The 14,088-nt window shown below is 34.5% G+C and overlaps 3 protein-coding genes across 3 annotated transcripts; 1 reads left to right on the top strand and 2 right to left on the bottom strand.

Annotated features, from left to right (window-relative positions):
* Positions 1-954: 954 nt before the first annotated feature.
* Positions 955-1,956, top strand: LOC114687795 (olfactory receptor 5D13-like; the record flags this gene model as incomplete). The annotated part of the gene is given in 1 exon segment (XM_028862429.1): positions 955-1,956. A coding segment is annotated over 1 exon segment (1,002 nt), but the record flags the coding sequence as incomplete, so codon positions are not given.
* Positions 1,957-5,172: 3,216 nt separating this feature from the next.
* Positions 5,173-6,117, bottom strand: LOC114687812 (olfactory receptor 5D13-like). The gene has a single exon (XM_028862442.1). The coding sequence runs from the start codon at positions 6,115-6,117 to the stop codon at positions 5,173-5,175; it is 945 nt and encodes a 314-aa protein (XP_028718275.1).
* A 6,677-nt stretch (positions 6,118-12,794) lies between these two features.
* LOC114687803 (olfactory receptor 5D13-like) lies at positions 12,795-13,775 on the bottom strand. Its single transcript, XM_028862434.1, has one exon. The coding sequence runs from the start codon at positions 13,773-13,775 to the stop codon at positions 12,795-12,797; it is 981 nt and encodes a 326-aa protein (XP_028718267.1).
* Positions 13,776-14,088: the final 313 nt, after the last annotated feature.

Below are 14,088 nucleotides of genomic sequence, written 5' to 3'. Positions count from 1 at the left end.
AAAGCTACACACGTTGAAAAAATTTATCAGAACTTGTTGAAATCATATTTTTTTATCATTGGAAAAGATTACTCTTTCAACCCTAAGTTGCTCACACTTTATTAAAATAGGATCAGAGAAAGAATAGAGATTTTCATAAAGTTTTTAAAAGTCTAGTTATAGAATTTGGACTCAATATAATTTTTATGAGATTTGTAAATGTATTCAGGTTATATTAAATGCTGTATATTTAATGAAATCCAAAATAATAGTTGAAAAAACTGAATGTATATGTTAATGATATAATGATATTTTTATATGGAGGACACAGTCTAAAATTATTTCAAAGAATAAAATCATGATGTAGTGAAATACATAGGCCTTTTAATTTTGGCATAAAGACGGGTCATTCTTATGTGCAACAGTTTTATATTTTATGCTGAGTGTTCTGTTAGGGTCAGTAAGTGGTCATAATGTAGTTCTAAGAAAAATGTAATTAAATTGTAGAAAGGAGTAGTTGAGACATTTTTGAAGAACATAGCACATATAGGAATAACATCTTTCCATTTTTTCCATAATTTTAATTGCTTTGAATAATTAGGAAATTAGAAGATCTGTGGTTTCACTGTAGCTGCTGTTTTGTATAACTAAGATGTGTCTAGATACATCTATAGTTCACATAATGCCTGCTACAGCAGACAACAGCACCTTCTGTAATATTATGATGAGAATTTGTCCTATGAATGAGTGATCCATCTTTGACCTTATGAACTGTATTTTATTAAAGAGTACACAATAGTAAACTGCAAAGGATAAAAACATATATTATAATATGTTAACTTGTGTTTTGAATTTCAATTAATGTAACCACTGAAATCAAATTCTGTGTAGCTCTTTATGGGTAACCCTTAAACCTCCAAACTTTTTTTTTTCACTGTTTTATTTAATTGCTTCTGTGTTTTAACTTTTCTATTTTATCTCAGGGACCAAGAAAACCAGACTACTTCAGTGACTTTCATCCTTTTGGGCTTCTCTGAATACCCGGACCTCCAGGTGCCCCTTTTCCTTGTGTTCCTGACCGTATACACAGTCACTGTGCTGGGAAACCTGGGCATGATTGCCATCATCAGAGTCAACACAAAGCTCCGCAGTACCCCCATGTACTATTTTCTTAGTCACCTGTCCTTTGTGGATTTTTGTTACTCTACTGTTGTGACACCCAAACTGTTGGAAAACTTGATTTTAGAAGACAGAACCATCTCCTTCTCAGGCTGCATCACGCAGTTCTTTTTTGCATGTATATTTGTGGTGACAGAAACCTATATGTTGGCAGTGATGGCCTATGACCGGTTTGTTGCAGTGTGTAATCCTCTCCTCTACATGGTTGCTATGTCCCCAAAGCTGTGTTCCTTTTTAGTGGGTGCATCATACTCTTGGGGTCTAATCTGTTCCCTGACACTTACTTACTTTTTGCTGAGATTATCTTTTCAAGGTGTTAATGTTATAAATAACTTTGTGTGTGAGCATGCTGCTATTGTGGCTGTATCCTGCTCTGACCCTTACATTAACCAGAAGATTATTTTTGTCTCTGCTACCTTTAATGAAATAAGTAGCCTGGTCATCATTCTCACTTCCTATGTTTTCATCTTTATCACTGTCATGAAGATGCCTTCCATCGGGGGCCGTAGTAAAGCCTTCTCTACATGTGCCTCTCACCTGACTGCCATTACTATTTTCCACGGAACAATTCTTTTTCTTTACTGTGTACCAAACACCAAGAGCTCATGGCTCATGGTCAAGGTAGCCTCAGTATTCTATACAGTCTTCATCCCCATGTTAAATCCCCTGATCTATAGTCTCAGGAACAAAGATGTCAAAGAGACAGTTAGGAAATTGATTAGTAAAAACCTATAGTACCATATTCATTCATTTTCAGGAATATTGCACAGAATTTACCAAAATTTCTACAATAATTGACAAAACTAAAATCAAACAACAAAAGGACAGCGAGTTTAACTCTAAGTTAGCTGATTATTCAAATTCTATTTAAATTGAGGTTGAGTGTTCAGCTATAAAATAACAAGCAAAGCAGGGATGACTTTTCTATTTAAATGAAGATTTCACACTTGAAATTTTGTGTGCATAATTTATAATTAGCACACAATCATGATGAAACATAATTTCTTGTTTCAGTCATTGGAGAATGGAAATTTAGATACATGGAGTTGACAGATTTTTTTTGTAATTAGTAGGCTGCTTAATTAACTTAATTAAATGATTATATCCTTGCTACTCAAATTTGCTAATCATGACTGATATCTTTTGGAATATCAAAATCTTGGTAAAATTCAATGCAGTGCAATGACCATTGGACTATAAATTACAAGCTTCAGACAGTCTTTTCTTCTTTTGAATTGTTTCATTTAATGGCTAAAAGAAATATTGTGATTTCCTTTATTATAATAATAAGTATATGCAACCAAAGCTTTCTAAGTGCTTAAACATAAACAGTAATATATCAACAAGCCATTTAGTTTAGCTATAGAGATACCTCATTTATTTAATATCTGGTAGTCTGTAAATCAGATATGATATGCATTTAATCAAATGCTCTGTCAAGTAATGTATACCTTTAAAGAAAATAATATTTTCAACAAAAATAACATATTGGGGAATGCAATAACAATAAAATGAACTGTATTTATAATATAAGAATTTGTATTTTGAATTCCAACATTTTAAAAACCATAGTTGGTAGATATACATTAAATTATAATTTTGACATTGTAATTGGCTTTCCTGATTTGTAGAAGGAAACAAAACTATAAAAACTATAAAAAAAAAATGTAGGGTAACCAAACATTCTAGAATTAGATTTTGTACCCACTATAGGGTATAGGAAGGAACTCATACCTTGTAATGTAAACCAATTCCAAAGCCTATGGTAGGGCCGGGTACTGGACCTAGGAGGAGACTTAATTCTGACGATTAGCATAAAACCACTTTCTATAAATACATGTTTGTATCCATCACTACCAGTCTTAATTGGTGAAGTTTATCTAGCAAACTTCAGTGAAAGCCATCTTACAGCTACACAAATTTCTGAAACAAGTGGTGGTTGGGTATTTAGCACTAAAGTTACATGCACTTGAGAATATCTCAAAATAATTGCAGTTCATTAGACATAAGGTAAAATGAATGTTAATCTGGCTAGAGATGGAAGAGTTTACTAATACTCAAATCTTCATGCTAGAATATCTAATTCAGTGATACATTTTAAATTGTCTGTGATTTTAGTCCTGATAATTTCTGTAATAAATGATAATGTGATAATGATATGTGCATCAGTGGGTTACCTTACATTCATGAGTTGATTTGACATTGAGCAATAGCACAGTTTCAAAACCAAATAAAGTTTCTAAAAATGATATGCTGTAATAGACCAGTTATTTATTATCTCTCTCCATCACATCTTTGTTGCTTAGACCATAGTTCAGTCATGATCTGTCAAACACAGACAGAGGATACTTTCTACAAGTCTTCATATTTTAGAGGAAAAATGGGACAAATCAGACAGGTGCCATGAAAATCTAAGTGACAGTTAGATAGCAGACACATGCAGACAGCTGTGTATCATCCACCAAGGAAATCACTCAATGGTGATGAAAATGAAAGCATCATCTTCTGGCTGATGCCTTATTCAGAAGAGCATGCTGCAACAGTGTGAACAAGCCCACAGGTAGTTGTTTGTGAACTTAGTTCTGTGAGAGGATCAGGTCAGCAAATAGCACATTAATATTAAAGAATCAATGGGGGATCAAGAGTGTAAATAGACGTTGACAAGGAAGAAGCCTCTGGAAGACTACAACCTTTTAGAAAACATGATTATGGGTCACCACAAATTAGCCATAGTCCAACTACTGCCAACATGGATGCAGCTAGCAGCAAGGTCTAGAAAAATGGCTCAGGGGGCAAGAACACATAATACTCTTACAGAGAATGTGAGTTCATGTCCTCTGCAAGTATATAAAACTTCACATCTATATTGAGCAGCCCATAACTGATTGTAACTCCAGTTCCTAAGGATCCAAGATCCTCTTGTGACTTTAATGGGCACTGTACTTAAGTGCATAAATCAACATTCCAACATACACATAATAATTAAAGATAAAATGTTCTTTGATAAGATGCACACAAAGAAGAAATGCCTGAAGTTTCCTGTGAATGGAATGGATCTGTCGTTAAAATTCTGTTTCTTCACAGTTTGTGAATTAAAACAGCAGAGCAAAGAAATCAAAAGAGGCACTTGGATATCACGGCAGGACTGCCAAAAGGAAATAGTGTAAGAAGCCAGCTGTAGTACAGATAAGCAGAAACTTAAAGGCCATATAAAAGCAAATGTTTCAAATAATAACATAAATACTGCTCTGAACAAAATCTTTAAAATTTTATCTACCCTTTGTAGATTCTAATTATTAAAATTTTACATGAATAAGTTTTAGATGTGTAGGTAGAAGTAAGTCTGTAATCTTAGAACCAGCAGTTAGATACTGTGGTTGGAAAGAAAGTTATAAACATTATAATTCCCACAGTGTAGTTCTTTCTTAGTGAGGGAAGGCAAGAAAACTGACTCCAAAAGTGCTCGTGTGAAGTTTGCACAATGTGTATAATATAATATGCGTTCTTATTGTTTGCTGGAGAAACAAACCATGGGAATTATCATTCATGTGTGCTCACACATGAATGTGAGGATTCTCACACACAAATATAAATATGCATACAAGAGGAGGAACATAAAGGACAGAAAAGAAAAGGACTAAGGATGGGTGGATAACAAGAAAAAGAAAAGGAAAGGAAGAATGAAAAGAAAAGAGAAATACAAAATATAATAAAACTTATATTTGGACATCATTAGAGAACCATGATTTAGCTCTCTCTAGTCTAAAAAAAAGACCATAATTTCCATTCCCTATAAAGTTATTTACAGTGAATAATGTAAATTTTCACATGCACAAACACATTATCCCCACAGTTTCTCAAAATATTTTATTTTTGTTTCATATTTGACTATTAGGAATTCAATGAATAAAAGAAAAAATACTTTAGGTATGTCTCTCTTCTCTCTCTCTCTCTCTCTCTCTCTCTCTCTCTCTCTCTCACTGTATGTGTGTGTGTGTATGTGTGTGTGTGTGGCTATGAGTGAGAAAGGGTTTTTACATGGATTAACTTTCTCAAAGTCTCCTTTACATCCTTATTTCTTAGGCTGTAAATAAGAGGATTCAGCATGGGGATGACCATGCTGTAAAACACAGTGACTATCTTAACCAGGAGCAGTGAGCTCTTTGACTTGAGCACACAGTACAGAAGGAGAATGATACCATGGCAGAAGGAGATGGCTGTAAGGTGGGGGGCGCAGGTGGACAAGGCTTTTTGGAGTGCTCCTTTAGTAGGAATCTTGATGACAGTGACAAAGATGACAACGTAGGAGACAATGATGATCAGAAGACTGCAAATCTCATTGAACATACAAACTAGCAAGCATGCCAACTGGCTGAAGGAAGAATCTGAACAGGCTGCAGAGAGAATGGCAGAGTACTCACAGCAAAAGTGGTTGATGATGGTAGATTTACAGTAAGATAGTGCCAAAAGAAAATATGTGAGTGTGGTGGCACAAAGCCCACTCCATAGGTAAGTTCCAGTTACTAGAAGAGCACAGAGCCGACGAGACATAGCCACAGTGTAGAGCAGAGGGTTACAGATGGCTACAAATCGATCATAGGCCATGACTGCTAACATGAAGGTTTGGGCCACCACACAAGTGCAGCCAAAGTAAAACTGGATTATACATCCTTTCAAGGACATAGATCTGTCCTCCGTTATCAGAAGATCTAACAGTTTTGGTGCAATCACGGTGGTGTAACAAAGATCAATGAAGGATAAATGGCTGAGGAAAAAATACATGGGAGTATGAAGTTTAGCATTAATCCTGATGACCAAAATCATACCTATATTTTCCAAAACAGTGATGGTGTATATGATCAAAAACATCAGGAACAAAGGCACCTGCATGTTCGGATACTCTGAGAATCCCAAGAAGACAAGTAAGATTCCAGTACTCTGATTCCTTGAATGCTGCATTTGGATTCTATTGGAGAGAATCAGAGTCCATCCCAGGCAGCAGGATACAGTGGAAGATGTGGATAGTATGAAGGGAGACAAAAGAACATATCTTAATTTATGATATGACATACACAAGAGGTATTTCAAAAGAAAGTAGCATGGCTTTGAATGACAGATTGTTTCTACACACATGCTTCTTAGATCAGATCAGGGAAACATCACCTCACTTAATATGCACTGTGAAGTCATGAACAATCCTGTGAATTTTAATGTTATCACTCAGGGATAGCCCACACTCCAAACTAGATAGAAATTTCATTTTGCCATCTACGTCTTCAGGCCACCTTTCTCTGATAATACTGGTACTGGAATAGGGATTCAAACAAGTGCGTTAATGTACGGATAGGTGTAATAGCTTTAGAATGCCAAATAACTGTTCTTAAAGAATGTTTGGAATTTTCACAAAAATAAAATAAAACATTCTCTTATTAGATTGCACGGTAATTGAGTTTTAGTGTCTATTTCTATGCTTGTTGGTAAGGCTAGTTCTTTCCCAGTACTCATTCATCTTGCCCATAACACATCAATACAAAGGGTAGAGAGCCACAAGAGCCATGTTTTGTGTCTCTTATATTGCTTGTCTCCTTGAACAAAATCTTGGTTTTAAATACAGAAATTTAATTTATAGTATTTAGGGAAAACTTGCTGTTTTGCAAGACAGAGGTATAATATAAATCACCCTTTTTATAATGAAAACCAGAGGTTCTTGTTTTATCTTTTCTATATCAAGCTATCTGCAGTGGTTTTTCCATTCCTCATATCTTACATTAAAATTCCATTCTGCAAGATTCTACTTGGTCTGCATTCTCTCTGTTGAGACTGCCAAAACAAAGGTCCACCCCTGACTGTGCTACCTCATACAGTGTTTTATCTTCAAACACAAATTCTCATTGTCTAGTCATTGGTAATCTTAGAATCCTTAGATTATTGAACATTTTCTAGCAAGTCTAAATTTCTAAAATCAGGCTACTGACTCTACTTGATTGGCTTTAAAATCTCAAAAGTTTACAGTGTTTTGTTTGGAGTTTGACATTCAGAAGTAAATATATACTTCCTCATAGAAGTATGAGACACAGTAGTGTTCTGTTCTCTGCCATATATAAGCTTTTCTTTGTACTTCTGATAACTGAAACTTGGGTTAAAAAAAAAACCACTACATTTTCAGTAGTACACAATATACTTTTTCAATATGTGTTTTACCCTCATTCCTGTTTCAGATGTAATACACTTTTGTCTTTACAAACATCTTAACTGTCTCTCTTTTCTCTCTGCACTAATTTGACAATTTAATTGACTTGTTCTAGACCTAACATCCTCCCATTCAATAACCATGTCTCAGTACTGTATAGGACATGGCTTACTACTCAAGTCTTAATAATAGTCCACTTACTGAGTCTTTTTGAAAGTACAGATGGGACTTCGCTAAGATCGTCGACTGGATTGGGTCAGCACAGGTTGAAATTCTGTTTAAGTAAACTATTCACACATGGCTCCAATAAGTTGTTTAAGATCTGTTGACCGTTTCCTTGCACATGAAAATATAATGAGTAATTATTAATTCAGTGGTATTGGTGTTACTGTTATAATGTTATCATCTGTTTTAAATAAGTTAATTTTAGAACAATAAATACTGTATTACATATTTCAGTGCATGCCCACAAAGCTAAGGCTGTTTTTTCTCTGTCATGGTTTCTTGAGTTTACTTAGAATTTATAATACATGAGAAACAAATATCGAATTAATAGCAGTTATTATTTTATAATTATGACTGGTGCAAATAAACTATAAATGGAAACACTGGCAGAGATACACTAGCAGCAATGTTCTTCCTTGATCTTATGATTACTCCTAAGATTTCAGCTACAGGTTCCTGGAGTATCTTAAACTAGCACAAATTGTTTTCATCATTTCTTTTTGTTCCAGTTAAGATGAAATAGAGGAATTACTCAACTTGCACTCGTATGTGGATTCTAGCTTCACAGCCTTATCAAATTAACAGTGGCTCAGTGAGAAGCCTTTATATGTATATGCGGCCAAATTATTTTTAAAATTGAAAATGCTTAATGTTATTTTAATTTCACCAGGTTTATTATACATTTGGTACACTAGTAAAACTCAAAGACAAAATCAAGTCAAGATTTCAACTAATATAATAAGCGGTTCAGTACCTTATATTATGAATCTTGGGTGAATCATATGTTGTCACTGCCACTAGGTTCATAGATCTTCTTCCCTAACAAAAATACACTTGCAACTTACATTCTTTCATGTCTGAATTATGATATGATGCGTTATTTAACCATCCACCCGAAACCCAGCACCCTCTATAGGGTCATTTATCAAAGGTTTCTTTCATCAATTCAGTAAATCATAAAAAATAAAAAATAAAAAAAATTGACTAGTTACATGAATCTAACTTGGAATTAAGCCATAATTGTTTCATTTTTAAAATATGTCACTAGAAGAGCAAAAAAAAATATTCATTATTAAAGGAATAATTGTGAGCATAAAATCTCTCACAATGTAAGACTGAAACCAAATTAGGAGATCAAAGAGTGTGTTTAAAGTCTCAAAGCATGGCCCCAGGGAATCAAAACACAGAAATCTTGAGCAAATATTTACCACGAACTAGAAATAAGATGACTAAGAAAAATGCTTACCAATTATGAGCATAATTAATCCAAATCACCAACTCATATGGGACGCTTAAATAGGTTGATAATCTTTAGTAGAAAAATACAATCAACTCACAGCAACCAATGTGCAGTTCAAAACAAAATAAATTTATTGTTAAAAATATGACATCTCCAAAAAAATTACATCTTGTTTATCAGCTTGCTTTATTTTCTTAAATAAGCTAATAATAAACTTTCTGTATCATTATTTGTCTTTTAAATTGTCATTTCAAGCTAATTGTTTATCTTATAAGAAAGCTGATTATGCACATACATATTTATTTGTCAATTGTTAGATGTGTTGAAAAATAATATTGGGGGGTTATGCTGAGTTGTGTTACAGAAACACTAGAAGATAATTTAAGTGTATATCCTTAAAGTTTGTTGTTATTTATAATATATTTTAGACAAAATATCCCAAATCTTATTTTATTAAAATATTACCATACTTTGTGTCTTGTATTGCACTTTTACCAGAATTACAACTTGAAGTTAAGAAATTTCAGCAGACTGGAAGGGAGATTTTTATTACCTATCTATTAATTTTGCCAAAAGGAAGAAAATTGTACATCAATTTGTCATATACTTGAAGGATTTTTTTTCATTTATTTTGCTCCATTTAATGTGGCATTTAGTTATAAGATTTCTGGTGGAGTCTTTTCTTTCTCTCTCTTTCTTTTTCTTTCTTTCTTTCTTTCTTTCTTTCTTTTTTTTTTTTTTTTTTTTTTCTTTCTCTTTCTTTCTTTCTTCCTTCCTTCCTTCCTTCCTTTCTTATTTATTTATGACTTACTTATTTTACATCGTGACCACAGTTTCCCCTTCATCCTCTCTCTTCCCAGTGCCTTCCCCTTTTCCTATTTCTGGTGGTCTCCCCTTTTCCCTAGATCCACTCCTCCTCCTTTCCTCTTCATGAAAGAGCAGGCCTCCAAGAGAACAACAGCCAAACAAGACAAAACAAGATACAGTAAGACAAGGCAAAAAGTCCTCATATCGAGGCTGAATTCATTTTGTTTTACATTTGGAAGATTATAAACATTGAGAAATGTATTTGTTACTTTAATTTTAACTTAAACATAGGTTTCCAGTTATTCCCTAACAAGTCTCTGGATTTCATTCAGATATTTTGCAATATTCCATTTTTCATCTCTAGTTTTAATAATTTTGTTGTCTCTCTCTTTTAGTTAGTTTTTTTAAGGATTTGTCAATCATGTTTATGATTGAAAAACAATTTTAATTGATTCTTTGCATTTTTTTCCTGGTCACTCTCTACAATATCTTTTGTATCCTGAGAAGTGAAATGAAGGATGTGCAGATAGACTCTACATATCTAACTATACTAGAGGTCCACTGGACAATTATTTCTTTTCTAAACTTGATTTTCCTATTAAGTATCTATATAGTCTACATTCTTAAAATAATTTGTTCATTATCAAGATTCAATAGAGATACTAATAAAATGTTTTAGAGTTTTTCAATAATTATATACAACCAAAAATTACGTGCAATAGCTTCACATTTAATTGTTTAAACCGTGTCTTTCAAGATTAGAATTCAGTAACCATCTTTAATTTTCAAGTCCCTGAAGTCTTTATGACATATACTTATTACAGATTTTAGTGTTGGGATTTATTTTTAATATATGATATTATTTATGGCATCATGGATTTTTAAATATGTAGATGCTAAGTACAATTTCCTGGGAAGAGGTCAATAGTGTCTATTCAGCCCAGATTTGTCCCTGACAACAGAAAAAAAAAAAAAGAAAAAATTCCACTCATGTCTAGGTTGGTGGGCCAGTGAATTATCAGTCCTTACTTAAAAGAAAGGTTATGAAGAATGGGTGGCTTGAAATCATAACCAGAAGCCTCACATGGGAACTGATGATGGTTCACAAAACCTGCTTTCTTGGCACTACCTAATGAACTTCCAGGAAGCTCCCCATGAAGAGTTTTGTCTTTTCCAGAAATGTCTATGAGTTACATTACCTTGGAAAGGGGATTGTCAAACTTCCTAAGATGACTGAACCTCTTTATTTTCATTGTCTTCCTGAGTATCGTGGTATGTGGGATACCGAAGTCTTATGAGTTGCATTAGCTTCTTGAGCATTAAGGGCCAGTGTCTTCTATCCATGGAGAGATTTTATTTTTTTGCCATGGAGTTCATTATGTGAAGACATATTCCTTCTAAAGGGGCTGATGTACAAGTGAGGACTTTGAAAACATAATATTTAGGCTTTTCCTTGGAGAATGAAGAATGGAGAGAGAGAGAGAGAGAGAGAGAGAGAGAGAGAGAGAGAGAGAGAGAGAGAGAGAGAGAGAGAGAAGGGACAATGGAGAAGGAGGACAGGAGAGGAGAGCAGAGAGAGAGAGGGGCAGGGGAAGTACAAAACATTCAGAGAGTGTAAAACATATCTGAAAATATTTTTTAAAAAGTGTTACATGCATACATTCCTTAGGTAAATGTGAACACTGTGACTGGAGTTTCTAAGGGTCAGACCTTTGTCATGACAGCCACAATAAACAAGTTTCAACCATCCTCCTCTAATGAGTCTATCAAGCACATAAAGTGAAAGAAATATGTGGTAGTGAGACCATTCAAAGGAGATTTATTCAAGAGGGTTACATTGGAAGAGTGAGAAGAGATCCAGTGGCTCAGCCCCAAGTCAACCTTCAGAATACTAGCATGAGGTGCAGCTTTCAATAGTATGCCATATTAAATGTCCTATTTAAGGTGTGGTCCCAACCATTATTGACTTGTCATTTTCTTGTCTCCAGCATCTCCTGGGAGCAGGTCTGACAAGTGTTGAATCTCTTTTAGAAGACAAACTTTCCCATCCCCTGCTAGCCAAAGAGTCAACCATTAACTTTTGCCAGCATGAGACTCCTGGAGGAGCTTCCTATTCATTGAGGTGTTTTCCTTCAATAGTCTAATAGAGGAAGAAGGAGTGGCAGTGTGTCTGCAGAGTACTGTTGTGCTTGTCTGTACCATTATAATCCCACTAAAAAGCAATTGGTTTGCTGTACTCTCTTACTAATTTGTATGTGGATATTCCCTCTTTTCTGGAAGATGATTTAAATAAATTATAATCTGTATAGCTAATATTAAATTTCTTTTCATCAAAGACATTGTTCAATCAAGTATAAAGCAAACAATGTCAAAGGAAAAGATACCTTTAAAACTCATATCAGACAAACAACTTATTGCCATAATTAAAGGCAAATTATAAAATGAATAATACCAAGTAAAATCCAAGAGAGAAAAGGGCAAATATTCTATATCAGTGCTAATCAAAACAGAATAACAAAATGTCAAAAGTTCTGTCAAGAATTACTCAATGTCTTAGACTAAAAAAGACAAATTGTAGTCAAATGTTCTCCCGAAGAGCTTAAAAAACACCTAACTACATGGCATTAAATGACATTGCTGGAGAAAACTGACAAACTGTCTCAAAGTGAGCATAGATAGACAATATGCATGATACTTTACTTTAGCTACAGCCATAGTAAAATGGAAGTTGAATAGGTCAAGGTGACAAGGACCTGAGAGGAGTTGGGGAGGGAAAATATAATTAAAATATATTTAAAAATAACTAAAAAATTAATTCATTTATTTATCAAACAGATTTTAAATTTATGTTCAAAATAACAATTACTTCAGTCTTTTATTATACAGTTAAACATTAATATTATTCATAGCATTGTGCATCAAAGAATGTCTCGATACACATATGCATCACCAAACAATTTTAAGGCAAACTGCAGTTAAGTCAATGTGAATGTATTAACATTATCAAAACAATTCTCAATTCTCTGAATGTTTTATAAGATGCTTAGAATGAAAATAAAAAAATCTGTGCTGCAGTTTCAATGCAATAAACATATTTATGAATATGATTAGGAAAGTTGTGTGTGCGTTTCTCTGTGTGTGTGTGAGTGCGTATGTGTGTGTGCATGTGTGTATCTATACTGAATGAGATACCAGTTTCATGTGAATCAATTTCTTGATGGTGTCCTTCACATCCTTATTTCTTAGGCTGTAAATAAGAGGGTTCAGCATGGGGATGACCATGCTGTAAAACACGGTGGCTGTCTTAACCAGGAGCAGTGAGCTTTTAGACTTGAGGACACAGTACAGAAGGAGAATGACACCATGACAGAAGGAGATGGCCGTCAGGTGGGGGGCGCAGGTGGAGAAGGCTTTTTGGAGTGCTCCTTTGGTAGGAATCTTGATGACAGTGACAAAGATGACAACGTAGGAGACAATGATGATCAGGAGGCTGAAAGCCTCATTGAATGTGCATATGATTAAGCATGCAAACTGGCTAATTGTAGTATCAGAACAGGATATGGAGAGAATGGCAGAGTGCTCACAGCAGAAATGATTTATAATGTTAGGCCCACAGTAGGAATGTTGTGAAAGAAAATGCGTGAGAGTGGAGGAACATAGTCCACCCCAGAGGTAACTTCCAGCTACCAGGAGAGCACAGAGTTTAGGAGACATGGAAGTTGTGTAGAGCAGAGGGTTACAGACAGCCACAAACCGGTCATAGGCCATCACTGCCAACATAAATGTTTGTGCTACCACAAAGGTACACCCAAAGAAAAACTGTGTTAGGCATCCTTCCTTGGAGATCGTCTTGTCTTCTGTAAGCATAATTTCTAGGAGTTTTGGGGTATTTACACAAGTATAACAAAAATCTACAAAGGATAGGTGGCTGACAAAAAAGTACATGGGATTGTGCAGTTTGGGATTAATCCTGATGATTAAAATCAGACCCAGATTTTCTAACACAGAAATGGTGTAGATGGTCAAGAACACCAGGAACAAAGGCATCTGAAGGTTTGGATATTCTGGGAAGCCCAACAAGATAAAAATCACTCTGTCACTGTGGTTTCTCTCATCTTGCATCAGGCTCCTGTTGGAAGAGATCAGAGAGTTCATCCTGAGTAATTGTGTTGAGTCAAGAGAGTGCCTATGAACAGATACAGGCAAGCTGCTGAGATTGTTCTTTCCAATATGCAGTAACAAGTGAGTATTGTTCTCAGCTTTGGTGTCGCTTTTGTGTGACTTGAAATCTTTGCACACTTGCTGTTTGAAGCTGTAATGCTCCCATATGTTTTAGGTATTCATTTCCTCAGCTATAGAAAAAGAAATAAAATTATTTCATTTGCGAATTATATACTTGCATTATATATGTATGTAAAAGCTAAATGATAAACTTGTTTTTGATGCTCATTAAATCTCTCTCAAGTAA

The sequence above is a fragment of the Peromyscus leucopus genome, chromosome 4, assembly GCF_004664715.2.
Source record: "Peromyscus leucopus breed LL Stock chromosome 4, UCI_PerLeu_2.1, whole genome shotgun sequence".
In the NCBI taxonomy this organism is placed as follows: Eukaryota; Metazoa; Chordata; class Mammalia; order Rodentia; family Cricetidae; genus Peromyscus; species Peromyscus leucopus.
This window is presented reverse-complemented; position numbering and strand designations above follow the sequence as displayed.